A 26,893-nucleotide genomic window follows, 5' to 3' on the forward strand; every position below is an offset into this window, starting at 1 on the left:
GTGATTGGTTGAGATGGAAAAAACAGGTGAAAAAATCTCAAAGAATAACAAAAATATATTTATACTATGATATAAATTTTGAATTATATTATACTACCTCTGTTCCATAATAATTTTATTTCTAGGATTTAAATTTATCTTAAAAATAATTATCACAATAGAATACTGATGGTCCCATTAATCACTTCTTATTCAATTTTCTTCATACTTTACCATCAACAAACCTTTTACTTTTACCTATACACCATTTAATAAAAAGCATCAGAGTTTTTCTTTTTAAATTTTAATATATGCTAAATAATTTAGAATTATAATTTATATAGAACGGAGGTAGTATATTTTAGAATAGTGGGACACTTTGTTGTTAAGACAGTTCAACAAAGCACATAGAAAGTTGGAACACATAAATCTCAAGTCTCCTCCATGCGGCGCCAGCTAGGCTGGTTGACAGCCCACGTAAGCAAAGGGCGGTCCCACCTGCAGAGCAGGAAAAATAAAACAGACAGAAAAAGGGTGGCATGTGGGACCCCACCATCCATCATCCCAACTCCCAGTCTCCCATCCAGATTTTCCATTTCATTAATTATGAATACTACGCCTTTGCTTATTACCGCTCCAACCACTCTCCTAAAGTAGCTGTATAGGGCCGGCACCGGTCTTCCCTGTGGGCCCCACCAGTCATCCCCCCACACACTCTCTTTTCTCTCTCCTCTCTCCTGATTAGCAACAGTAGCAGCCTCACTTCCACTAATCACACTCTACAGTCTCACTCCTAGAATCTGGTGCCTCCCTCTCTCTCACACACATCCTCCTCCAACCCAAACACAACTTTTTAACAGAATAATAATTAATTGGAGATTAAAGCCCTTCTCTACCCAATCCCAAGAAGCAAACCTAGAGAGAGAGAGAGAAAATCATCAGCAAAATTACCAAGAGAGGTGTTCACCTTTGCCCCTGAGAAAGTGGAGATTAGTAGAGAGAGAGAGCAATTAGCCACTAACAGAAGAGCAAAGAGGACACCAGCTGTGACTGACTGATGAGTCCAGTGACGCGTGAGGCGCCATGGAAATGGAGATAGAAGCACTATAATACATATATATATATATATATATATATATATATATATATATATATATATATATTCGTTTCAAAATATAGTAATATACCATCTTCATTTCAGTTTATAAATTTTTTAGCATTGTCCACATTCATATAAATGTTAATAAATCTAGGTACACATATATGTCTAGATTCATTAACATATATATAAATGTGGGCAATGCTAGAAAGTCTTATAATATGAAACAGAGAAAGTATATTAATATTATTCGTAGTATTACTGTGAATTTAAATACTTTCTAAATTTATAATATTAGAATAGGTTGCTATACTTTCTAACGAAAACATGGGCGAGGAGAGAGAAAGAGGGAGAGAGCGTGTCCTCATGTGCCGTCAGTGAGAGAGGAGAGAGAGGAAGCCTCACTCTCCGGTGGAGGGAAAAGCACCGAAAGGCGCGGCCTTTTTTTTTCTCTTTTTTTCCCTCCTTGTTCTTCTTCCCCACACTCCACTCCACTCCTCGCATCGCATCCCATCCATGGCCGCCTCCGCCGTCGCCGTCGCGTTCGTCATGGCGGTGGCCGCGGCGGCGGCGTCCGCGGCCGTGACGTACGACCGCAAGGCCGTGGTGGTGAACGGGCAGCGGAGGATCCTCATCTCCGGCTCCATCCACTACCCCAGGAGCACCCCCGAGGCAAGGCGCACACGCTTCCCCTTCCTCCTCCTCTTCACCGTGCTTCTCCGACGGCGACGCCTCCTCGCTCGCCGGAGGAATGCCGGCCTCGGTCCGGCGAGCCGGCTGGTGGCGTGGCTTGCTAGCTAGTACTAACTTGGTGGTGGTGGTGTTGCTTACTGCTTGGGTTGCAGATGTGGCCGGATCTGATAGAGAAGGCCAAGGACGGCGGCCTCGACGTGGTGCAGACGTACGTCTTCTGGAACGGCCACGAGCCGTCCCCCGGCCAGGTAGTTACCGGCAAGAATATTTGTGTGTGTGTTTGTCTCTCGTGTTCTTGATGTGGTTGGTTGATTTCTGGCAGTACTACTTCGAGGGGAGGTATGATCTGGTGCACTTCATCAAGCTGGTGAAGCAGGCCGGCCTCTACGTGAACCTCCGCATTGGCCCCTACGTCTGCGCCGAGTGGAACTTCGGGTAACAGCACCAAGAACATCTTGTGTTCTTAGTTTTCCTGCACTTGCAGTAAGTAGCCAATTGGTGTTTGCTGTGAGATGTCTGAATTTGGGGTTATGGGGAGTGGCAGAAGTCTTTTTTTTTTCTTTTTGGTAGGTGTGTCAAATTGCTCTATTTATAAGGTAGTTAAGTTGATATCGTTGCTGATGGTGACTGTTTGTGGCTGCAGTTTGGCTGACGAGGAATAATTAGAATAGAATTCTTGATTTGAAATATGCTAATCTTATGCTCCTTTAACCCCCTTTTGGCCGCAGTGGGTTCCCTGTTTGGCTCAAGTATGTCCCCGGCATCAGCTTTAGGACTGATAATGAGCCGTTCAAGGCAAGAATCCTTTGACAGCACTACCTTTAACCTTTACTAATCTCCCTGACCCCCTTTGTAAAAAATTGCTATGATCTCTGTAAAAAAATAAGAATTGACTTTTGCGTGATTCTCCAAGCAGGCTGAGATGCAGAAGTTCACCACAAAGATTGTCGAAATGATGAAGTCGGAAGGGCTCTTCGAATGGCAAGGAGGACCTATAATCCTCTCCCAGGTACGCTTGTAATCGAAGGTGGATTCTTGGTATTTGTTGATGGCATTCTCTTCAATGCAACCTACCTTTCTGAATGTCCCCTGCAGATAGAGAACGAGTTTGGGCCCTTGGAGTGGGATCAAGGTGAGCCTGCCAAGGCATATGCATCATGGGCAGCTAACATGGCAGTTGCGCTCAACACCGGTGTGCCATGGATCATGTGCAAAGAAGATGATGCCCCTGATCCAATTGTATGTACTGTACCACTTCTCTTTAATACGGAGTACATGTACTGGGGGAAGCAGTTCCTCGTTTCTTTAATGTTCTTTGTGACCCTTGTCCAAGAAAGGAAAGGATATGATCGATCATACATTGAATTTCCTTTGTTTTAAAATAAAATTTCCTCCGCTCTTACATGACACATCTCATAGAGTACATGCCAATTGGGGTAGAAGGTTTCAGCTGAGCTATGTCTTACTTCGATTTATCTGTGACAGATTAATACATGCAATGGATTTTATTGTGATTGGTTCTCCCCAAATAAACCTCACAAACCTACCATGTGGACTGAAGCCTGGACTGCTTGGTAGTGTTCCCTTTCTTTATTTTTCTGAAGTTCTTATGATGGCCATGTGCTTAGCTTTTGCCTTACATATATTTTCCGTTCCCTCTGCAGGTATACAGGCTTTGGTATTCCAGTTCCACATAGACCAGTAGAGGATCTAGCATATGGTGTCGCCAAGTTTATCCAGAAGGGTGGCTCTTTTGTGAATTATTACATGGTAAGTCCCATCAATACGCTTTAAAGCTGAAATGTACCATGTTATTGAGTAGTCTCAAGCTGTGACACTGTTGCTTTTCAGTTTCATGGTGGAACAAACTTTGGACGCACAGCTGGTGGCCCATTCATTGCCACTAGTTATGACTATGATGCTCCTATTGATGAATATGGTGAGTTGAGCACTTAACATATCTTGCATATGATTGCTTATTAAACCTTAAGAAATACGGTATCCATTAGTAAGAGGTATATACTTTGCACCTGTTTCCTGCATGTAGGCATTTCTGCTATCCAAACATTACAGACATGTTACATCTGGTAAATAATTTGCAACACAATGGTGATGCTCTACGCAAAACGAAAAGATATGGGTTGTAAAAGGTCCCCTTTTTTTTCTACCATCTCTGATACTATGCAAATATGTAAAAGTTTTACTATATATTTGTTACTGAAATTTCACTCAAAACTATTCTAGTAGAGCTTTATTGAAACTTTTAGTGTAGTTTGTTTTTGTATTTGTAAGGCATCTTTTAAATTTGTCTAGATTTGATTTTGTGAAGTTTTTGAATTTACGGGGATTCACCAAACGGTAATAATTTATTTGAGTTAAAATATTTTTCATTTTACCCCCTGACAAAATAAACATGTGAGCTGTTGGATGTTTATCTAGTTATTGAAAAAAGTGAGTTAAAAATAAGAAGGAAAAACTGGATACCTGCTGAATAGAATGGTCCCTATGTGCTACATCATGTTTACCAAATTGATATGAACTTTCTTCCCTTCGCTACCTCAGGTTTGTTGAGAGAACCAAAATGGGGCCACTTGAAGCAGTTGCATAAAGCCATAAAACTTTGTGAACCTGCCTTGGTTGCAGGAGACCCCATTGTAACTTCACTTGGAAATGCTCAGAAGGTTCGTTACACATTCCATTCTCTATTGTCCCTTAGACCTACAATATTTTGTTCTGAACTGACTCCTCCTTAATTTGTTGTTCAGTCATCAGTTTTTAGATCAAGCACAGGAGCTTGTGCAGCTTTCCTTGACAACAAGGATAAAGTATCTTATGCAAGGGTAGCATTTAATGGCATGCACTATGACCTGCCTCCGTGGTCCATAAGTATTCTCCCAGACTGCAAAACGACAGTCTTCAATACTGCTAGGGTGAGATAGATACTTTAGTTTTTTTTTTTGGTTGTCTTGTCCATGCTATAATTTTCTTCTTAATATACTTGAGTTGCTTGTTCAAAAGTGGGTTTTTTTTGCTGCATTTTAATTCATGTAGTATATACTTGGTACAACTGTTAATGAAAATCAATATTATTTTTTATAAATTTATTCCACATCCAATCTGAATTTGGATCCGTTTATCATGTGATCTTGTTAATATCTATCAATTGAAAATTTTAAATTGTGATTAATCTTAAATAAATTTATCATGTAGGTGGGAAGTCAGATTTCACAGATGAAAATGGAATGGGCTGGAGGATTTGCATGGCAATCATACAATGAGGAGATAAATTCCTTTGGTGAGGATCCATTTACAACAGTAGGATTACTGGAACAAATAAATGTGACGAGGGATAACACAGACTACTTATGGTATACCACATAGTAAGTACTAAGAAGCTGAACCCCCAAAAATACAAATACATGGTGATGTGCAATACCATGTACTAAACATTTTTCACTTTCAGTGTCGATGTTGCCCAGGATGAGCAGTTCCTTAGCAATGGGGAGAATCCCAAGCTTACTGTGATGTCAGCTGGTCATGCTTTGCATATTTTCATTAATGGACAACTGTCAGGTAAAACAGACAAAACTATACTCTGTATGCCCGCCATTTGCAGGTGTTTCTTGATCCTCAATATACTCTTCAATTTGCTGGCAGGAACTGTTTATGGCAGTGTAGATGACCCAAAACTGACTTATACTGGGAATGTGAAGCTCTGGGCAGGCAGCAATACAATTTCCTGCTTAAGTATAGCAGTTGGCCTCCCAGTAAGTAGATGTTCAGCCTCAGGCTCAAATAGTACTCTTGGTTATATGCTGTTTGATCCTTTTCAGACTCAGTTACCATTTTCCTCTATCATAGAATGTGGGAGAACATTTTGAGACTTGGAATGCTGGGATTCTTGGCCCAGTGACGCTTGATGGCCTGAATGAGGGAAGAAGGGATCTGACATGGCAGAAATGGACTTATCAGGTATATATCATTTGCCATTTGATGAGGTATATCTAATAATCTGGAGAGTACATGAGAAATTGTTGTGTTTGTACAGGTAGGACTGAAAGGTGAGTCTATGAGTCTTCATTCACTCAGTGGAAGCTCAACAGTGGAGTGGGGAGAACCTGTGCAGAAGCAGCCTCTAACATGGTACAAGGTAATGAAAAAATTATTAATTCTTGCTCCTATAATAAAAGAATGTCTATCATTACATTAATCCTGTTATTTTGCCTGTTTAGGCTTTTTTTAATGCACCGGATGGTGATGAGCCATTAGCTTTGGACATGAGTAGTATGGGGAAGGGGCAAATCTGGATAAATGGACAAGGTATTGGGCGATATTGGCCTGGCTACAAGGCTTCTGGAAACTGTGGAACCTGTGATTATCGAGGTGAATACGATGAAACGAAGTGTCAAACCAACTGTGGTGACTCTTCTCAGAGATGGTAGGCACTCCATAAAAGTATCATTTTATGATAACATTGTAGTACTGTTTACACGAAAAGCTCTTATAAATCTAATGTCATGGTCTGTCAGGTACCATGTTCCTCGTTCATGGCTTAGTCCCACAGGAAACCTTTTGGTCATATTCGAGGAGTGGGGCGGTGACCCTACTGGAATCTCAATGGTCAAAAGAAGCATCGGAAGTGTCTGCGCTGATGTGTCCGAATGGCAGCCATCAATGAAGAACTGGCATACAAAAGACTACGAAAAAGCAAAAGTCCACCTCCAATGTGACAATGGACAGAAGATAACTGAAATAAAATTTGCTAGCTTTGGCACACCACAGGGATCCTGTGGAAGCTACTCCGAAGGAGGCTGCCATGCGCACAAGTCGTACGACATATTTTGGAAGGTAAAGGATTTGCGTTCACTGTGTCGACTAAAGCAGCACTGCTAAGCTAGTCTGTCTGTCTGTACCTTGAACTTATGTCATGTATTGATGCCTGTTGCAGAACTGCGTCGGTCAAGAGCGCTGTGGGGTAAGCGTTGTTCCAGAAATATTTGGTGGAGATCCATGCCCAGGGACAATGAAACGGGCTGTTGTTGAGGCTATATGCGGTTGAGAACCGCAAACTCAGATCCTCCCATATCATCCTATATCTTGGTTTCGACACGGCTTTCGGCTTACCGTCCTTCTGACAAGAGGTGAAAGTCACAGCAACGGTGACGCACGGACCGTCAGAAGTTACAGAAAATTTAGTTGTATGCTAGACCATTGAAGCATCAGTGTATGTACATTATTCTACATAGGAATTCACTGGGAAGGAAAGATTCAGGACTCTGCAGTGCAGGAATGGGAAACCAAGGGGCTGTATGTATGGTCCTCTGGACAGTATTGGTTTTTGGCTGGGGAAGGGCGCATAGGAGACTCTGCTGATACCTGAGTCCATATGCGCAATGTCTTTTGCATATTGGATTGGAGGATCAACTCTTGCTTCATACGTGATGTGATGATTCATTTTTAAGCTCACTGAAAACTACTGCAATGTAATGCTGGTAATGTGCAGGGTCCATCATTGATGTATTAAATTGTCCTCTTAATTAGCTAATTAGCAATGTACTACTTTTTCAGCTTATAAATAAATCTGCTGTATGTTATTCAACCATATGTGAATGAATTCTCTCAGGTGGTCATCTCAATGCCCACTTGATGATTAATCTGATACACATTCCTGCCCCATTTTTGACTGATTAAAGCAGTGGCGGACCAAGCTTTTTCATCCTGGGTGTGCCCACAGCAAGCCAAAACAAAAACCTCAAGCACAAAAGCACAAAAGTACAGTTACATCTTAAATTATCTAAATGTAGTACAATTGGTTCATTTTGGGGCTCCTCACTTCGAATTGAAGTAGATGCTCTTGAAGTTGAATTTGATGCTGTACCACTACCTACAGTTATATCTTCTTGCTCTTCATTTTGGGGCTGTACTGGTGGTGGTGCTGGTGAAGCCTGAGCGTGTGGTGATTCCTCTGTTGGGATTGAAGAAGAAAACAACTGTTAGAATAATTGGGCTAGGCCCAACTTATCCTATTAAATCTCAAAGGCCCATAATAAGTGTTAAGGATAATAATACCACCTCAGGATTTAAGCGAGGAATATCTCAACCTAAATAGGGAGTTATTGGAGGCCCCCTATTGACTGGTTGAGGTGGGGGTCGGAATGCCACACGCGCGCGCCGGGCCGAGGCCGTGGTGTGGCTGGCTGGCTGCGTGCGTCACGTCGCTATTCTTTTGCAGCCACTAACCACGTTCCCACGACTCCTGATAAATAAGGAGGCCGTGAGTCCGATCTGTAACGGAAGTTTGCTTCTTTCCCGGTGTTAGTTCCTCCTCCGCGCCAGTGCTGTTCTCGCTTCCTCGCTTTTGATCTCTTGCGCGCACGAGAGATTGGAAGGAGCAGTGCCTCCGAAACCACATCTTCGCCTGAGATCTGCACCGGGTAGGCGGGTGATCAGGTTTTTGGGGAGTGCCTCTCGCACGGTTTTTGGGGAGTGCCTATCTGCACCGGGTAGGCGGGTGATTAGGTTTTTGGGGAGTGCCTCTCGCACGACTGCTCGCCATGTCTGGAGTTGCCGCCGTTGCCGCCGCCGCTGCTGGAGGAGATGGCAGAGGTGGTGCGCCGCCAGGAGCTGGAGCCGGTGCCGCGAACGACAACATCAACGGAGGCAATTCTGCCTCACAATCCAGCGGAGGGCCATTCTCGGGGTATATCCTTCTCTTTACTGTTATGTGCGCTATGTTCCTGTTCCTGACATTCATGATGCCTTTAGCATGTTATTGCGTTACTATAATGTTCCTATACTGTTATGTGCGCTATGTTCCTGTTCCTGAAGCATGTTATTGCGTTACTGTAATGTTCCTATACTGTTATGTGCGCTATGTTCCTGTTCCTGACATTCATGATGCCTCTAGCATGTTATTGCGTTACTGTAATGTTCCTGTTCCTGACATTCATGATGCACATAGTATGCTACTGGTTATGTTAAGATCACCCTACACTGCTTATGCCATGATTATTGCTTTAACATTTTGGATTAAAATATGCCGATTCATGACTATATTTCCAACAACAACACCAATTGCAAAGTCTCATTTCTGCTTTCTACAGCTACTCTTTCTTGAGTTTCTTCAGTTACTCTTCCTTCCTGTCCTATAGTTTCCCCATCAGAAATGTGAAGCCCTGTCCTAGGAGATGCAGAATCTGAATTAGGGACCTTGCTAAAGAAAGAAAGTATGCCCATATTTCTGTTGTTCCTCTTCATATCTGACAAATTAATTCAACTTGACCTCTGCCTAAGTGCCTACTGCCTACAAAATACAAATCACAAAAATGTACCCTCAATTTCAGTTTCCAACTTTGCAAATTGAATCGATGAATCGAATACAAAAATCTCAAAGTGAATTAGTGAAATGACATACCTGCAGCTGGATGGACTGCTGAGCGACTGAGCTGAGGACTAGGAGCTACCAAGCTGAGCAGCTGCCTTGTTGCTGCCGGGCTGGCCTGCCAGCGCCACTGAACCCACGCCGAATCGCCGACCGCCGGCCGCCGCCCGGCGACCGTGCCGGCCGCCGCCCGGCGACCGTTGCCAGTCGCCACCACGGCACCACCGCCGGCCGCTGCAGTGCACGAGAAACTGAGAAAGGGATTAGGAAAAGAGGAACCCTAGAGACGAGAAAATTGCGATTTTACTATCGTAAAATGGTTTTGCTGGATAATGCTATCAGGGTGTTCACTAAAATGCTATTTTAGGTATTTTTGTTACTTAAAAATGATTTTGCTCTATTTTACTTTTTCCTGACCAAAATACCCTTCTCTCTTATCTCTTTGGCCAGATCGAATCGATCCAGAAACGCCAAGAAGCAAGTAGTTGCAGAGCAGGAACGCCCTGTGCGTGTGCACCCCCCGCCATTGCCGCAAGCACAAGCAAGAAGAAGCTTTCTCTCGATCTCTTCAAGGATTTGCGAGGAATCGTTGGCTGAGAGAGTGCGAGGTGAAGTGGAGAGCGAGAGACCGAGGAGTTAAAGGGAGAGTCTCGCCGGCGAGGAGGGGATTTCGCGACCGTTGGTGCTCTCTCTGTCTTCGGCATCGGCTCTAGCACACCTCCGCATCGGCTCCGGCTCCGGTGCCGGAGCCGGCCCCCGTCGCTCCCCCACTTGCTCCTCCCCTCCCTTCTCCCCCAGTCCACTCGCGCCGCCGCCTCCCTTCGTGTCCGCCGCCGCCGGCCGATGCGCTCGGAGCGGCGAGCTCCTCCTGGTCGGCGAGCACCATCTCCACATCCTCCTTGCCATTGGTGCGCCCACCGCTCCGGGCAGCGGCGGCCGTGGGATTGACGTGGAGCCCGTTCTTCTCGGTGAACCCGTGGGCGGCGGCGGCGGATGAGGAGGAGGGGCCGGGGAACTTGGCGTGGCCGCACCGGTGGCGGCGGCGAGGCCGGGATAGGATGGGGGTAGGGGCGGCACACCGCGGCCGCACCGTGCCCTGGCCGCCGGCGCGAGGGTTTTGGGGGAGTCGGTCGCCGGCAGCTTCTGGTGCGGCCGCTGGTGGAGCGGGACTCAGCTTGGGTGACATTGCATTGGTAAGTCACAACGTGACATTGGGTTAATCTGGACCATCCAAAGCAAATCCAACGGAGATAGCGCTTGGGCCAGCCTGCAGGTCCAAAATAATCCCCAATCCTCCATCACGACGGGAGACGGCGTCTCCAATCCATCCATCCCGCGCGCTTTGCCCTCGTTCGCCTGTCGCCGCGAGTCAGCTGGGAGGCTCGCCGCCGCCGTAACCGGAGACCGCTACGCGAGGCCGGGGCCGGGGCTGCCGTGCCGCCGCAGCCAGGGAGGCGCCAGGGCGCCCTGCTCTGCCACCGCGACCGGGGGCGCGTGGAGGCGGCCGGCCACCGGGCCAATGGCGGCTGCATGTCGAGGAAGGCAGAGGCGCAGAGAAGCGCGGCCATGTTGCGCACGTATAGCTGGAAGTTGGCGCCGTAGTGCGCGGCCTTGTCGAAGGCATCGGCGCCGCCGGACAGCGCGGAGAGGTCAAACTCGACGGTGGTGGTGATGCCACCGCGCGCCGCCGTGACAGCCTTGCGGATGTAGCCGCACTTGGGCACCATCACCGCCTATTAGGCACGTAGGAAGCAGTTTTTGTCAATGTCAGTGTCAGAGTTCTTTCTTGTTATTACGAGAATAAATTAAAGAAGAAGTGAAGTGAAAGGAGAAAAAGTATGACCTTATGGAGAGGGAAGACGTCGTCGGCGATCGGAATGAGAAGGTCGGCAGGGATGTCCGGTGACGAGACCCTGCTTTGATCCATCGATTTGGATGCAACAAGAAGATGGTAAATTTCAGATGAAAGACTGAAAATTTAAGAGAAGAAATTGATTGAGCGTATATAGGTTTGTACACATACCACTGGCTTATCCGATTCATGGAAGCAGAAGCAGGAGCAGAGGCAGGTGCAAGAGAAAGAGAGCAGGAGGACGCGCGGTACCATGGAGACGGCCGGCAGGAGTAGCGCGGCCTCCTCCACGCGCCTGGCTCAGGCTGGGAGGCTGCCCGCCTGCACCACCTCCGTTGGATTTGCTTCGAATGGTCCAGATTTATCCAATGTCACGTTGTGACTTACCAATGCAATGCCACTCAAGCTGAGTCCGGTGGAGCGACCTCACCAGAGATCGGGATGGTGGGGGAGGAAGAGGGGAAAGAGAGGGGAGAGAGTATGACAGGTGGGCCTGCGTCAGGGGTATTTTGGTCTAGGAAAAATATAAAATTGAGCAAAAATATTTCTATTCACAGAAAAGAATGAAAATAGCATTTTGGTGAAGCCTCTCAATTTAGGATGGCATTACAGTAAATCAGTTTGAAGCGATAGCATTTCAGCGAAACCACTCTTTTACGATAGTATAATCCAATTTTCTCCCAGACTAGAGCAGCACATGGCACATTGGCTAGCAGATTGGGCTGCCTCCCTGCTAGCAAGATGGGCCTTGTAGGCCTTGCTTTTGACCCAACGAGGCACCCATCTGTTGATTTGGCCCACTGCTAATACTACATACTATTTTTTTTATGCCGGTGCACACCCGACACCCCACCTAGGTCTGCCGCTGCAACATTATATTCAACAAGAAAAACGTTACAACCTCATTCTTACAAAAGAGATATAAACAAAACTTGCCAACTCAATTACTTATTGGCATTGCTTGTACTTGGGTTTTCTAACATCACGTCACCGAGGAATGGGTCTTCATGCAACTCAATCCCAGTGCACATAACACCGTCATTTCTTACTTGAAACTCCTCCAAAAATTTGTCTAGCAATGAATCATCAGCCATTCCCAATTCATCCCAGCTAATACTACATTTATTACCATCCGCAACACTTGCATTGATTATTCCTATATCAATGCTTTCATATATCTCATTTTGCTGATGATGCTCAACATTTGTTTCCCTCTCATGTTCTTCTTGACCATTGATAACTATAGCAGCAACATCACTAGCAACATCCATGGTGCCACTAATATCTACACCCTCCGGTATAGCAACAATTGTGTCATTGTTGTTACTATGTAAGAACGAAGGACATGATGACTCTCGAAGGATAGCAGGGTTAAAATGTCCAGAGGGAGCAAGACTTACTTGATTTGCAACATTAATGTCACCAACACTAGATCCACTAGGATCACTCGAGTTGATCATGTTCATCGTGCAGATGGAATGAGAGTTTGGTGGATTTAGTGATGTCCCTGCAACTTCTAGTAAAGCAGGACTCATCATACTTGCAAGAACTGCGGGGCTACTAAAACCAACAATATTGTCTGGGATATTATTGTTGGCGAACGTGCTGATATTGTTTCCTTGTAAGCCTAGACCCCTTGCTATGTTGTGAATGAGCAACATTGATCTATTCACTATGGGTGCGGAAGCCATCATCGGGGACACTTCTTGTGATAAGGATGGATATTGGAATGGTATATAGTGAGAAATTGGTGGCATTAAACTAGGAGTAATAGGGATGGCCGGAGTATATGTAGGAGCAAACTGTGGCAGCTGATGTTGGTAGGGCATGTGAGATGTGGAAGCTTGATCGACTAACCTACAACGCTTTGTAGTAAGTGTAGAATAAGGAGTGGATTTGTGTTTCACACGGTGATTACGGAGGATATCAACAAGAAAGTCATAAGACTCTGTGGAGGCAATGGCTTTAGCAATATCCGTGTCTAGTATGATGCAACGATTATGGGATTGAGCAGATGCCCATGCACGCACGGCAAGTTCTTGTACGAAGAGCTCACACATCTTTGATAAGAATGCTGGCATGTCAAAGGTCATCATCATGTTACCCTTTTGAGAAGATACGATCTTCTTCAAGCGGGCCATAGGGATCGCATGCTCGCTAAAGTCCTTTGTTGTTTCAATCTCCTTTTGTCGATCCCTCCAAAATTCATCCATTTGTTGTTGAGCTTTTGGCGCCGGTAGTCTCAACGATCTAGGTACGTCCAAAGTTTGCTCCATTCCTTCCCTTCGTTGCTCCGAATAATAGACCTACATAGCAAGCACACACTTTTATTACTTCTTTTTCTTACTTTTCTAGTTCAAAAATTAGCAAAACGATGTTACATTGCAGTCCAACAAAAAGAGATAGCTAGCTTAATTACAAATCAAATAGCATTGCTCAAATCACAATTTTTCACAAGTACCATTACAAAAACCAATTAATACTAGGCATAAGAATAATAAGCTAGTAGGTGCATTACCTTACTTGAGCTGCAACTACAGAAAATGCTACCTATTAGCACTAATTGGTTGGTAGTATGAAGATGAACACAATATGACACGAGGATGAACATAGTATGCAAGGTGGGGTGGTTTATATAGGCCCAAAAGATTCTGGTTTCTATGACATCTGTATTGTTGAGAAGGGAGACGAAAGAGAGTTGAAGAAAGAAAAAAAGGTTTATTAGTTTCTTGTGGGTTTGGTGAAATCTTTTAGCCTTGCGTGTATCTTTTCCAGTGAAACAGCTAGCTTTAATATATGTGGGGCTCACAAGGCTAAACCATGCATTCCACACTTCTTATGCTAAAGACAACCAAGATAAAGTAGTGTAGTTTATTTGTATAACATATTAGTCATGTCACAAATTGACTTGCTTGTTAATTGAACATATATTTGTTTGTACTCTCCTATACCATGCATATGCATCATGATTTCAAATTGATGTGTCATACATGCTAATCTATCTCTAAGTTAGCTAGCTGATCAACGGACGGTTAGCTCTAGATGTGTGCAAGATATATCGAGGAGTTTGTTTTGCTTTAGATTCACGCATATATGTGATAGCTTGATTCCAGCCAATACATGCTACGTGGTTTAATGATGGATGGATGTATGGATTGATGACTAGATCAGTAGATAAGTACTCGATCCATTGCTAGCAAACTAAGTGTACTTTCGGCGTCTTTCCTGCTGGAGAATTTTGTATTTTAGCTTAATATCCTACATTTCTTCTGTACATTGTGTAACGCAAACAATTGTCTAATGACCTATTTAATGATAAACCATGATGTCCATACATATATGCATGATGGACTCCGGCTGGCCTACTTGCTTGCAGTAAGTGCATGGTTTGCATGCATACCATGCATAGATCATGTGTTGTTTGTGGTCCTAGCTACATAACTTATACTCCATGTACTTAATACTTTATTACTTTTGTATGTTATTCAGCAACCACTAGCTAACAAGCTTTGTATGTTAGTACTTTACTTTTGAATGCTAATATAGAGTTTGTTTGCCACATTGCTCTCTCTCTCTCTCATGACTCGCCATCTTTTCAATTTTATACATACTTAATTACTTTTGTATGTTAGCAGTTAACTACAAGCGGCGCCTAAGGAAAACGGGCTAATCAAGTATACCACTCCAAATTGTACATTGATATATAAACTCATGGAACTTGCTAGCTTAACAAAGAGTACCATACCACATACAAATAAATAGTGAAACACAATAAAATATAAACGAAATAGTTCAAGGCATATATAGCACTCCCTTTATTCCCCAAAAAACTTGATTCCTAGTCATCCCAAGTATTTTAGTAGTTAAGGATAAAAACAAAAGTGCCCCTCACTAATAGAAAAGTAGTATTAGTATATGGGGTATTGAATAAATAAAACTTCATGATTTATAGACCGATGGTAGGTAATCTAGGGGCTATAAATCAAGTATTTTACCCGCAAAAACAAAAGAAACCAAGTCTTTTTTTGAATAAATTTTAAATGCTAGAAATCAAGTCTTTCTGGGTGGAGAAAATCACATAAACTAGAGGGACTTACATGGGTATAGGTAGATCCTGCCTTTGGCTCGATACATGCACGATGATGTAGATGGAACCTTATTTGTAACCCACAAATTTTCATGTTTCTAGTTCCTACTATAGTTGAACTATTACATGTGAAATTCCTGTAAAATTCTTGTGTCCCTGGCCTAATTTTCACCCTCATCTTATAAAAAAAACATCACTTGAATTAGTAAATTAATATTAGAGACTAATTATTGGTTGCAAAAAAAAAACTTTTGAGTTGAAAAACTCATAAGGAGAAGATAAAATTACCTTATCATTTTGATATATGGCATTTATCAACTTTGCCCGTAGATAATTATATCAGCCACGAACAGTATACCCATCAATGACGAAAGAGATCCATGGGTAGCATAAAAGGCTAAATATACACGAAGAGGAAGAGATGATTGAGGCCTAGTAGCTCTTAGAGGGTAAGTATAACAACTGAGTGCTAGGAGGTCAAGGCTAGAGAAGTTGCTCAATCCATCGGTGCTCCCAGTGCACATTGTGGGTCGACTTTTATAGTGCTTTCTATGCTTTGGGACTTCATCTTTATGGAGGGTTCGATTTGGCACGATATGCCAATTGTCATGTGCTCCGCCCGTTTCGTTTTCAAAGCATATTGTATTTCAATCGTTTTGCGAATATAAGTATGCACATAAATTTACTGTTTTTTTCCTATTTTCCCACAATAAATCAGATAGCAATTATCTACTATAATTTAATGAGGAACATCTTCCTCACCGATCACCCATCCATAGGTTTTACTAAGTTTTTTGAGGTAGTGAAGTGTGGATGCACGATCATTTTATCACCTATATATTTCTTTACTTTCATATATAATCCTCTCAATACTTGTGTGGTTGCTAATGATGGAAATGTCTCCATTTGGGGCAGGGCCCTACAAAGACGAGGGACATCTAGCCCTATATATCTAATTAGATGGTTAGCCGTAATCATATAGGCCATGGATGAGTCCATGTACTTTTGATCCGCGAGGTCTTGGAAGTATAAAATGCATGGAACAAAGTGGCATAATAGATCAAATAGAGATATAAAGATACAAATATAGTCCTAACCTATGTGGCTTGTTTAGTTTATATTAGTCCCATATGATGTTTACATGGCACTACAAGAAAAAAGTAAACGACAAAAAATCAATAGCACCCTGCATGTCAATTGGTGTTAGTTAAAAAAATAGTAAAAATGTATGTGAGGCCCACATGTTTGTTTTAGGGGCTGTTTGGTTCTTAACTAACATTGCCATAACTCACTTTAGACAATGTTAGACAAGTGTGGCAAGCCACACTTTTTGTGGCCTACAAATTGTAAGCCACACTCGTGGCAAAGTTAGGCAAAGGATTGAGTCTATGACATATGGGGTAAGATGGTAAGAAAGTGTGCCTTGCCATAACTGTGGCAATGAACTAAACACAAGGCTAAAGAGGTGTGGCAGTCTAAAGTATGGTGTGGCAAGTTAAAGTATTGAACCAAACAGCCCCTTAATGACACAATAAACAGTGCATGGGCTAACTCGGTGACCTACGATGAAAATTAAAGCCCAATATCATCCAAAAGTGCAATGCCGCCGGCTGGCATAGAAATAAATTAGCATTTTGATTAATACATTTGTTGTGTGTGTCTATATATATATATATATTAATACACTTCAGTCTTATCAAATTTTCTTCCGTGTATATATATATATCTGTGGGCGATCGCTACTAGTACAACCTAGTAGTAATATAAGTATTTTGATTTATACATTTGTTGTATTAATGACCTTATGGTCATAAGACCCATGGCTACCTACCTAGCCAGGGGCGGGCCCACTAGTGATTCAAGGGTATTCAGACGTATACCCAAGATTTTTGGAAAAAAAATAAATATATGTGCTCTTTACTTTGTATATGTGTTCAAAAATTAAAAAGGAACGCTTAAATTAGTCATCTTGAGCCCTGTTTCATCTTTTCTACTCTGGGCCCAAATTTCCCACTCCTCTCCACTTTCCTCTTAGCCTGCACTTAGTTTAGGCCGCAACTAGTCCATTGCCCCTCCCTGCCTAGGCACAGCAAACCAAATCCTCAATTCCCAAATCGGGCAAACCCTAACCGAGTGAGGAGAGGACGTGCGGCGCAGCGACGGCTCGGGCGTGCGGCGGCGACTACATCGACTGCGGTGTGCGCGGCCGCGTCGGCCCGCCAATCCGCCATGGCGCTAGCGCCACTGCCCACTGAGCTGAACCGAGCGCTGAGGAGCAGGCGAGCAGCCTGCAGCCAAGCCCCTCCTGGGCTCCTAACCTCCTTCACCGGTAGTCCGGTTCGTCCTCCTTCTCCTGTTCCCCAGCTTCCTATTGATTGTTGTTTGGTGAAAGTGTTGTTTGGTGAAATGGATTGGGAACTACATTCAGTGATTTAGTATACTTGCTTGCTTGCTTAGTTTGTAGAATTGTAGTTGCATAGTTGAGTATTTGAGTAATTGAGTAGTGGTCTAATGGACACTGGGCAGAAGTTCATAGTTCATACCATACTACCATACAAAGAGGGTTCGTCGGTATGAACTTGTTTATAGACTTCTCAAATTGGTTAATTCTAGTTCTCCCTGGTGTTGAGAGGGTCTTTTCTTCAATGAACTACATAAAATAAAAATTGAGAAAGCAAGATGGGGCAAAAATATTTGAATGATTGTCTAGTTACATTCATTGAAAGGGAATTCTTTTTCAAGCTAAGGACAAGGACATCATCGCTTATTTTTAAAATATCAAGCGTCGAAAAATTAATCCCTAAATTGTAATTTTTTTTCCAATTTATCATTTCCTATCATTTTTTATCCATATGTTGACACTTTGATATATTTACCAATTTTATATTATATACGCTATATATTATACTTATTAGTATCTTATGCCACAAGCTAATTTTTAGGCTTTTAGGTGTATGAACATTTTTTTTCCTCCTCCCATTTCAAATACTCAAGTTCAAAAAGCTGGGCCCGCTGCTGCACCTAGGCACTACTATTTAGAACGTGGGAGAGAAAAAAAAAAGAAAAATCCATCTCCTATGAAAACTAAAGCAAGCTGTTTCGTGTGAAATTTCTACGAAAATTCTGCAGCAATTGCATCGGCTTTCTCTGCATACCATCGTTCTCTGCCACCTGCGCTGCATATCGACGATTTTTACCGACAGAGGCTTTTGGCCGCGCCGGGGCCGCACGCACGCATGTGCTGGCGCTCGCGGTTTCTGCGGCTAACCCAGGGGCTCATCAGCGGTAGGTGGCGACCGGCCGGCCGGCCGGCGAATCCAGCGCCGCCGCCTTGTGCTCGGTGCGAAGAAATGCGGTGATGTTTTCCATGTCGCTGGTTCATGCATGGGGGTCGCCGCGTCGCAATCGAAACGAGAAATCTTCATGCTCTTTCGTTATATCTGTCCATATCAAAATCAGTGGCGGATCCAGAGAAATTTGATTTGTTGGTGTCATAACGTATCTATCGGTGTCGTACCATGTTAATTATATTATAGAATATAGTGTTATAATATATGGATAAGTATTTTAAGCATAACTTTTATCGAAAATCGTCGGTGTCACCTAATGCCGGTGATAACACTGTAGATCCGCCCCTGGTCAAAATATAGTATTATAAAGTACTCCCTCTATTTTAGATTACAAATCGTTTTGATTTTGATCAAAGTTAAACTATTTTAAATTTGATTAAGTTTATAAAAGAAAATAGTAACATTTTTAACTGAAGACAAATATAATATAAAAAGGTATTCAATTATCGATTCAATGAAACTAATATGGGATCATAAATATTATACTATATTTGTTTACAAACTTATTTAAATTTGAAATAGTTTGATTTTAGCCAAAGTCAAAATGACTTATAATCTAGAACTAAGAGAAACGGAGAGAGTACCGGATTAGACACATTTTAGTGTGTGATTAATAGCACTAGGATGTGTCTAATTTAGTAATATTATTACATTTTAGATCGGAGGCAGTAGATCATTTGACTAACTTCTCTAAAACCATGTATTGTATTAAAAGGGCATTTTTTTTTTCTATCGCATTAGGCGGCATTGCATAGATCATTTCTTCTAAGCTATTTTTAAGTTTTTATTTAAATACTTAATTTATCTTTATAGTAATAAATAGCTAATTCGAAGTGATAATCCGGTGAACAATTTGTTTCAAACCACCGATTGACAGGATTAGCGTCGAGCACGTTCTGAAACTAAAAGACGCAGTATAGGCTACACAGACGTTCTGAAGCTGAGAGGAATGTTCATGGGAGACATGGATGTACTGTACGTAGCAGAGATGACCAAGATAGGAGTGGCCAATATGCGCTGGAAAAATTGTCACTTGTGCGGCTTTAGACCCACACGCTGGCACGCACTAGTTCCCAGCTTGATCGGGTTTCTCACCAACTTCTCCATTTCTTTACGACTCCCTACTCCGATCTCAAACATAAGGTATCTTTGAAAGATTTGTGGGTAAGTATCAGTAAGTAGGTCAAATGACTTTGTTGCTTTCTACTATCTTCGTTTTTAAATGTATAATATTATTAATTTTTAGATATACGTTTGATCATTAGTCTTGTCGAGGAGTAATCCTCTCTAGCGGGAGATCGTGAGATCCCCTTTTTTGGTTCGGCCGGGGGCAGCGGGTGAGATCCGAGGTTTTCGAGGTAAAAGAGACACAAGGGATTTATACAGGTTCGGGCCGCTAAGAAGCGTAATACCTACTCCTATGCTATGCTCCTTTAGTGAAGGATTACAAGATCCCCTTGTTGAAGTAAAATGTGGTGTTGATCATCCGGGGCTAGAGATTGCTCTTAGAGCGTCAAAATGGATCATCCCGGATCCCTCCTCCCTTCTACTAGGCCTGGACCTCCTTTTATACCTCAAGGGGCTACCACATAGGCCCAAAAATCTAGCTCCGGTGGAGAAGTGTTTTTGCATTAAATGCATGTCTTGTCTCTTGACTTGGGAAGCAAGCGCACGTCATCTTGATGATGGGGCCTGTCAAATCTTGCCGCCTGACACGAGGGGTGCCCATGTCAGCTGCTTTTAATGGGTGAAGACTTCTAGACTCCTATTACACCGGGAAACGGGAGCCTAGCTTTGACCAGGGCGGGAGGACCGACTCCGGCTGGGATAAGAGGATGAGAACCTCTCACCATCATTATTTGACGGGACATGTTAGGCTGCACGCCGCCTGACACACGAGCAGTGCGCACAGGCGCACTACCCAGTCCTATCGGTGATTCGACCGGTCACAGACCGGTTGAGTACACTGCACGCCACATTAAATGCGGCGTGACGCGACCGCTTGGGTCGCTATAAATGCGGGTAGGTGGGCACCTGTAGGCGGACACCTAACCCACCGTACGTGGTGACCTAGAGAGGGGGTCGGGGGAGCCCGACCCCTAGTCACGGGAGGGGGCGGCTGCCGCCCGACCTCGGGCCCGATTCCCCCTCGGGGGAGGGCCACGAGGCATTGGGGGCAGTCTCCTCCGACTAGTCTTTGGGAAAGAGTGGCCGCCACCTCACGTCGGGCCTGACTCCCCTTGGGGGAGGGCCACGTGGCATTGGAGGGCAGCATCCTCCCTCTAAACATGATACCCCTGGGCCCATATCACCGACAAGTCTTATTTAAAAGGAAATGTTCAAATATAGGTGAGACTTAAAGTACCTTTAACGATAAAACAAGTCACGGCAAAACTAATAATACTTATATAACTTTTTAAATAAGATGAATGGTTAAACGTAGCTTAAAAAACTAACAGTATTATACATTTCAAAACGAAGGGAGTATCGTATTAGAAAAGATCCTTCTATCATTCACCTCATTTATTCGTGACAATATAAAATACACATGGCTTTACAATACAAGTATGCAATTGGCTGAGCTTCTTCCAGGCACTGGAATTGTCATCTGCCATGGAAAATGTGTCTTTGAAGGTCATGGTTCATTTTAAACGGTACGTTTTACATAGAGAAAAAATAGGACCAAACCTTACAAGGCACAATTAATTAGAAAAGAACTAGAAAAAAATGCTACTACAGCAACACACCACCAATTAAACTAAACTACGAAGGCAGTGATAACAAAAAAGCGTAGCACAACACTCATCAAACGTTGTGCACTGTACGAACAAGCAATAAACTATAAGAAAACAAGACTCCTGCACACTGGCAAAGACGCGACGTTATCATCATCACACCATCACCCTCGCGATCTGGTGACTCCGACTTCACCAGGAAACACTAACACAAAGGCAACAACCTAGTCCGCGCCAAAGCATAACTTAAAAGGGCTCATGTCATCGTTGCCAAATATCATGCCCTGTCGATGCTGCAGCTCCGACTTCACGACCACCAATCTTGTTGATGCATAGTCGAGCTAGATTGACGAGCCTTGCAAACAAAAAGCTTAAAGCCCCACACTAGAGCGAGACACGGCTAATGAAGTCTGACTTGGATCATCATTGTCAATCCAACTATTGGTTTAAGAGAAATTGAGTTTTCACATAAGCGTTTGTCGTACTGTTTTTTTAGGCTGACGGTCAGACCACCAAGTGACCTATGGTCAGACCGACGCTAGTAGGTCGGATAGACCGCTAGACGTGTGTTCCATTGGTTTTTTTAGGTTGGTATGTGTTTTGATATATCAAGATTCGATTATTTGACTTCTATTGATGTAATCTATCATCCCCCACCCCCAAATTTGTTAGGCTTGGTTATTTATGTTCGATCCTATAAAAAGGACTATAGAGGTTAATAGGTACTGTTATCGCTTTTCTCCGCCAACACGAAATCACCTAAAGATTTACGGAGGGGTGACCGTCCTATGTTGCATTTGCACTGAACTGCAGTCGTGGGCGCCTTAGCATTAGGCCGGAGTACGTGCTGCAGCCGCGCCGTGCGTACAGGGAACGCAATATGTGTTACTCGCAAGCAAAATTCCCCCAGAGACCGCGAAATCAATCTCCAGGCCGTTAGCGCCACATGATATGATATGCAGCTCCACATATTAAACTAGTATTTGACTGACTCGCTCGATCTCTGATCGATCCGTCCCTCTGCCACATGCAGAGAGATCATATCGATACCGATGTAGTTGCACTTGCACACTTGGCCGGCCGGTTATTACGGTTAATCATTCTTCCGTGTCAGCATTATTGCTTGATTATAGGAGTAGTTTAGTTTCTTCACCTGAGGTTGCTTGCATTGGATCCACCAGAAAATATCTCGCCTAGATCGGATTGTCAGGGTCAGTTCATTGGATTTGGATTTAACTGCTTTCCCTCGATCGAGACTTGAGATGATCATATGCTCACGCACTAGAAACGATATAGTACTTTTACTGTTAGAGCAGGTACAATAGCAGACTATAAATCAGCTGCAAATATATTTTAAGCAAATAAATGAGGAGACAGAAGGATAGCGGGCTACAGATTTATAGCCAGCTGTAGCAAGGACTCCAAGACGCAGTGTGTGTATGACTGTTGGGACCAGATATTAATAGTGTAGTATGTAACTATTATATGAATGAGCTATTAGATTGGCTATAAATGAATTAGAGTCAGTAGTGGGCTATACTATTAAACTTGCTCTTATAGTGATTGGATTCGGTTCTAAGCACGATAGATCCTATACATGCATCGATCCATTTCCATGCATATATTCCATCCCCATACCGGTGGGGGGACAAACCTCCGCGCCGTTGTTCCAAAGCAAAACCAAGCAACCAAAACCGCCAAAGCTTAACCCGCTCCGGATCTTCTCTACCGCCTCCTCCACCTTCTACTTCACTCTTCCTGATCTCGATAAATACAAATCATCTAACAATGCTGCTCACTAACACGTAAACCTGAGAAACGTAAGGAGGTTTTTCGGTTAGCTCCTCAGTCTCAATTTGAAATCTTACCCCTTCTTTTTATTGATGTTATGTTTTTTTCATGATATTATTTTTTTTACTAACACGTACTATTCTCGAGTCTACATATATCTACATGTAGTACATGTATGGCAGAGGATCTCGACGTACGCGACGCGGACGGCCACACGGACGTCCACGCGGGATCCTCGCGATGCCGACGCTGCTGCAAGTTGGCTGCAGCAGCACTGTTGCATTTTGTACCTCCAACGTCACGGGCTTTGCTGCAGCAGGAAATTCCCCAAGTGTCGCTGCCTGTGTATCCAAGCAAGCGGCGGGGCCGGGGACGATCCTCCAGCTAGTGGCCTGGTGGATGGTGAGATGGTGACTATACTAGACTGGTCATCGCGGTCCAACCGTCCAAGGCATGTGCAGCTGATGTGCATGCACTACCGCTACCGATAATGCTAGTTACTCCTCCATCCGAAAACATTGCACAACTTTTATTTGGATAGGACGATCCTATTACTACGAATCTAGATAAGCTTCTGCCCAGATTCATAGTACTAAGATACGTCACATCTAAGCAAAAGTTACTATGTTTTGGAACGGAGTGAGTAGTCAAAAAAAAAAAAACTTAGGCCCTATTTAGTTTCCACACACAAATTTTACACTCTGTCACATCGAACATTTAAACACTTGCATGAAGTATTAAATATAGGCTAAAAAAAGAACAAATTGCATAGATTGCGACTAATTTGCGAGATGAATCTTTTAAGTCTAATTGCTCCATGATTTCACAATGTGGTGCTACAGTAAACATTTGCTAATGACGGATTAATTAGGTTTAATAAATTCGTCTCGTGGTTTACTGACGGATTCTATAATTAGTTTTTTATTAGTGCCGGAACACCCCATGCGACGCTCTATATAATACCCGATTTGACACGCCAAAACTTTACACCCCCAGATACGAGATATGATCCATAGTACAACGAATCTCCGTCTCAAAAATACTTCAACTAGGGGCCTGTTCGGCAGGCAAATTGCTGCGGCTGTGGCTGCGCACAGTGTGTGTAGCACTGTTCGTGCCGGCTGCGGCGCAGCCGCAGCGCGGGCAGCCGAACAGGCCCTAGGAGGGGATGTGACCGACCCCTCCTAACAACAAAGACAAATAAAAGTTATTTAGAATTATTGTATTAGAAGAGATCACATGCATCGTCATAGATTAATTTTTTTCAGACTGAGGGAGTACTACAGTAAAATTGGATAATCTAAAAAAATTTTAGATTAATATAGTAATCTAAAATTGGATAATCCTACAAATCTGGATAAACTTCTATTCAGCTTTGTTTCTATAAATCTAGATAAAATTCTATTCAAATTTATAATATTACGAATGTGTCTCGTTTAATACCGATTACTATATTTTCAGGATGAATAAAAATATTAGTAGAAATCTTCTATACTATCCGGCATGGCAGAATGGTTGATTGTCTCCTATAAATAGGAGCCCAGCTGCATGCCACATTGCCACTCGCTCATCGGAAGCAAATCATCTTCCTAGTGCATACAAGTTAGCTCATCATCAGCACTAGTACAGTACTACTAGGCAGTTGTACGTACAAGTAGAAGTAGCTACCCAACCTTGGGAGAGATGGAGATTCCAGTGATTGATCTCAAGGGGCTCGCCGGCGGCGACGAAGAAAGGGAGCGCACCATGGCCCAGCTCCACGAGGCCTGTAAGGACTGGGGCTTCTTCTGGGTACGTGACAACACTTCAGAGATTATTTGAGAGTGGAACAGTTTTGAGCACCACTGTTTTTTTAGCAATGCAAAATCGAACAGGTCTAAATGTAACATGTTAGCAAAGTACTTGAAATTATAAATGTAGTAGTACAACTTTGATGCTAAATAATTAGATTATATTTTTTAAAAAAAAAAACTGTTGGTCAGATTTTGATTCTTCAAATGTGAAAACTGACAAATATGTACCTCTATGTTGGCTGTCGCAAAATTAATTCTGCTTCGGTGAAATGCTCGCTACGAATGCAGGTGGAAAACCATGGCGTGGAGGCGGCGTTAATGGAGGAGGTGAAGAGCTTCGTCTACCGCCATTACGACGAGCACCTGGAGAAGAAATTCTACGCCTCCGACCTCGCCAAGAACCTCCACCTGAACAAGGACGACGGCGACGTCCTCGTCGACGGCGGCGACCTCGCCGACCAGGCCGACTGGGAGGCCACCTACTTCATCCAGCACCGCCCCAAGAACACCGCCGCCGACTTCCCGGACATCCCGCCGGCGGCGAGGGAGTCCCTGGACGCGTACATCGCGCAGGCGGTGTCCCTCGCCGAGCTGCTCGCCGGCTGCATCAGCACCAACCTGGGCCTCGCCGGCGCCGCCGGCGTCGTGGACGCCTTCGCGCCGCCGTTCGTCGGCACCAAGTTCGCCATGTACCCGCCGTGCCCGCGCCCGGACCTCGTCTGGGGCCTCCGCGCCCACACCGACGCCGGCGGCATCATCCTGCTCCTCCAGGACGACGCCGTCGGCGGGCTCGAGTTCCACCGCGGCGGCCGCGAGTGGGTCCCCGTCGGCCCGACCCGGCGCGGCCGGCTGTTCGTCAACATCGGCGACCAGGTGGAGGTGCTCAGCGGCGGCGCCTACAAGAGCGTCGTGCACCGCGTCGCCGCCGGCGCCGAGGGCCGCCGCCTGTCCGTCGCCACGTTCTACAACCCCGGGCCCGACGCCGTGATCGCGCCGGCGACGGCGGCGGCGCCGTACCCCGGGCCGTACAGGTACGGCGACTACCTGGACTACTACCAGGGCACCAAGTTCGGCGACAAGGCCGCTAGGTTCCAGGCCGTCAAGAAGCTCTTCAGCTGATTAAGCACTTGGGGATTATATTTTGTTGTGATGTGATTAAAATCGCGTGCGCTAATCGGGGTTTGTAACTTTGTATACTTGTTTGGTTTGAATCAATCGTCGTCGTGTAGTACGCAGGGTTCCCAAATAACCGTGTTAGGTGGGATTTACGTCACTTATGGTTGGGTGGTTATCCGTGAGATATATCGTGGTTTCGAAAAGTATAATAATCGTGTAATAACCATATGGTTTCTGTAAACATGGTAGTACGAGGTTTTGTGATGGTTCTGTGATGAGTACAGTAGTAGACTAGTAGTAGCTAATGGGTTGGTGTTGTATACTTGTTTGGTTTGAATCAATTGCCGTGTAGTACTTAGGGTTCTCCGAACTGTTTTGGGTGGGATTATTGTCACCCCACGGTTTGACGGTTATCGTGGTAATTCTGTGGTTACCGTAAAAATCGTATGGTTACCACGAGATATATCTTGGTTTCGAAAATTGCGCGGATAATCATACGATTCTGTAAACCTGATAGTACGTGGTTTTGTGATGAGAGTACAGTAGTAGCTAATGTGTTGGTGCTGTTAATGACTAGTGCATCCTATCAGTTGAATAATCGTGTGTAGGCACCAACATATAGTCTTTGTACATGTTCAGTTGTTCAATTCTTGTCTGTCTTATGTTTTCTCATGCGGTCTCTCACAGTCTCAAGAAACTTGTTTGTCTTTGAGCCGACCGTCCATGCCTAGTGAACGGAAAAATCATTTCGTCGGTGTATAATACTCCCTTCATCGTGTAATATTTGACGTTGCAGTTCATTTTAAAAGGAGTCTAAGGGAGTGTTCGTTCTAGTGAGTTAGGGTGAGAAAGCACATCGTAGTCCGTACACGCGCTTCCCAAACTACTAAACGGTGCGTTTTTGGCAAAAAATTTCTATAGGAAAGTTGCTTTAAAAAATTATATTAATCTATTTTTGAAATTTAAAATGGTTTATACTCAATTAATCATGCGTTAATGGCTCATCTCGTTTTGCGT

At 43.9% G+C, this 26,893-nt stretch overlaps 3 protein-coding genes and 1 long non-coding RNA gene across 5 annotated transcripts; 2 read left to right on the forward strand and 2 right to left on the reverse strand.

Annotated features, from left to right (window-relative positions):
- The first annotated feature begins 1,458 nt into the window (after window positions 1-1,458).
- LOC127778030 (beta-galactosidase 2) lies at window positions 1,459-7,404 on the forward strand. Of its 2 annotated transcripts, XM_052304682.1 has the most exons (19): window positions 1,461-1,750; window positions 1,924-2,019; window positions 2,094-2,206; window positions 2,500-2,566; window positions 2,688-2,780; window positions 2,867-3,010; window positions 3,257-3,345; window positions 3,436-3,541; window positions 3,623-3,710; window positions 4,334-4,452; window positions 4,537-4,701; window positions 4,982-5,151; window positions 5,235-5,344; window positions 5,429-5,538; window positions 5,633-5,743; window positions 5,820-5,921; window positions 6,004-6,209; window positions 6,301-6,619; window positions 6,720-7,400. In XM_052304682.1, exons 1-19 carry the CDS (start codon window positions 1,595-1,597, stop codon window positions 6,828-6,830), a joined length of 2,475 nt encoding a protein of 824 aa, XP_052160642.1. In that variant the 5' UTR covers window positions 1,461-1,594; the 3' UTR covers window positions 6,831-7,400. The 2 variants fall into 2 exon arrangements, with proteins under 2 accessions (XP_052160635.1, XP_052160642.1); XM_052304675.1 differs by having other exon boundaries at window positions 1,459-1,750; window positions 5,235-5,538; window positions 6,720-7,404.
- LOC127778045 (uncharacterized) lies at window positions 7,315-9,857 on the reverse strand. The gene is made up of 3 exons (XR_008018401.1): window positions 9,186-9,857; window positions 7,844-9,074; window positions 7,315-7,736 (listed from the first exon to the last, which is right to left on the reverse strand). It is a non-coding gene; the product is annotated as an uncharacterized LOC127778045 (long non-coding RNA).
- Window positions 9,858-11,948: 2,091 nt separating this feature from the next.
- On the reverse strand, window positions 11,949-15,403 carry LOC127761279 (uncharacterized). Its single transcript, XM_052285554.1, has 3 exons — window positions 15,380-15,403; window positions 15,102-15,269; window positions 11,949-13,310 (listed from the first exon to the last, which is right to left on the reverse strand). Exons 2-3 carry the CDS (start codon window positions 15,267-15,269, stop codon window positions 11,949-11,951), a joined length of 1,530 nt encoding a protein of 509 aa, XP_052141514.1. The 5' UTR covers window positions 15,380-15,403.
- Window positions 15,404-24,506: 9,103 nt separating this feature from the next.
- Window positions 24,507-26,181, forward strand: LOC127765043 (1-aminocyclopropane-1-carboxylate oxidase 1-like). Its single transcript, XM_052289843.1, has 2 exons — window positions 24,507-24,758; window positions 25,049-26,181. The coding sequence occupies exons 1-2, from the start codon at window positions 24,651-24,653 to the stop codon at window positions 25,877-25,879; spliced, it is 939 nt and encodes a 312-aa protein (XP_052145803.1). The 5' UTR covers window positions 24,507-24,650; the 3' UTR covers window positions 25,880-26,181.
- Window positions 26,182-26,893: the final 712 nt, after the last annotated feature.

Source organism: Oryza glaberrima, chromosome 1, assembly GCF_000147395.1.
Source record: "Oryza glaberrima chromosome 1, OglaRS2, whole genome shotgun sequence".
NCBI lineage: Eukaryota > Viridiplantae > Streptophyta > Magnoliopsida > Poales > Poaceae > Oryza > Oryza glaberrima.

Coding starts and splice junctions, on each gene's coding strand:
- LOC127778030 (XM_052304675.1), top strand. CDS start 1,595: ATGGCCGCCTCCGCCGTCGCCGTCGCGTTCGTCATGGCGGTGGCCGCG. Junction 2,207..2,499: donor TGCGCCGAGTGGAACTTCGG/GTAACAGCACCA, acceptor TTTTGGCCGCAG/TGGGTTCCCTGTTTGGCTCA. Junction 4,702..4,981: donor CAGTCTTCAATACTGCTAGG/GTGAGATAGATA, acceptor TTTATCATGTAG/GTGGGAAGTCAGATTTCACA.
- LOC127761279 (XM_052285554.1), bottom strand. CDS start 15,269: ATGAGGGTGAAAATTAGGCCAGGGACACAAGAATTTTACAGGAATTTC. Junction 13,311..15,101: donor CAGGATCTACCTATACCCAT/GTAAGTCCCTCT, acceptor CTTGCTATGTAG/GTCTATTATTCGGAGCAACG.
- LOC127765043 (XM_052289843.1), top strand. CDS start 24,651: ATGGAGATTCCAGTGATTGATCTCAAGGGGCTCGCCGGCGGCGACGAA. Junction 24,759..25,048: donor AGGACTGGGGCTTCTTCTGG/GTACGTGACAAC, acceptor CTACGAATGCAG/GTGGAAAACCATGGCGTGGA.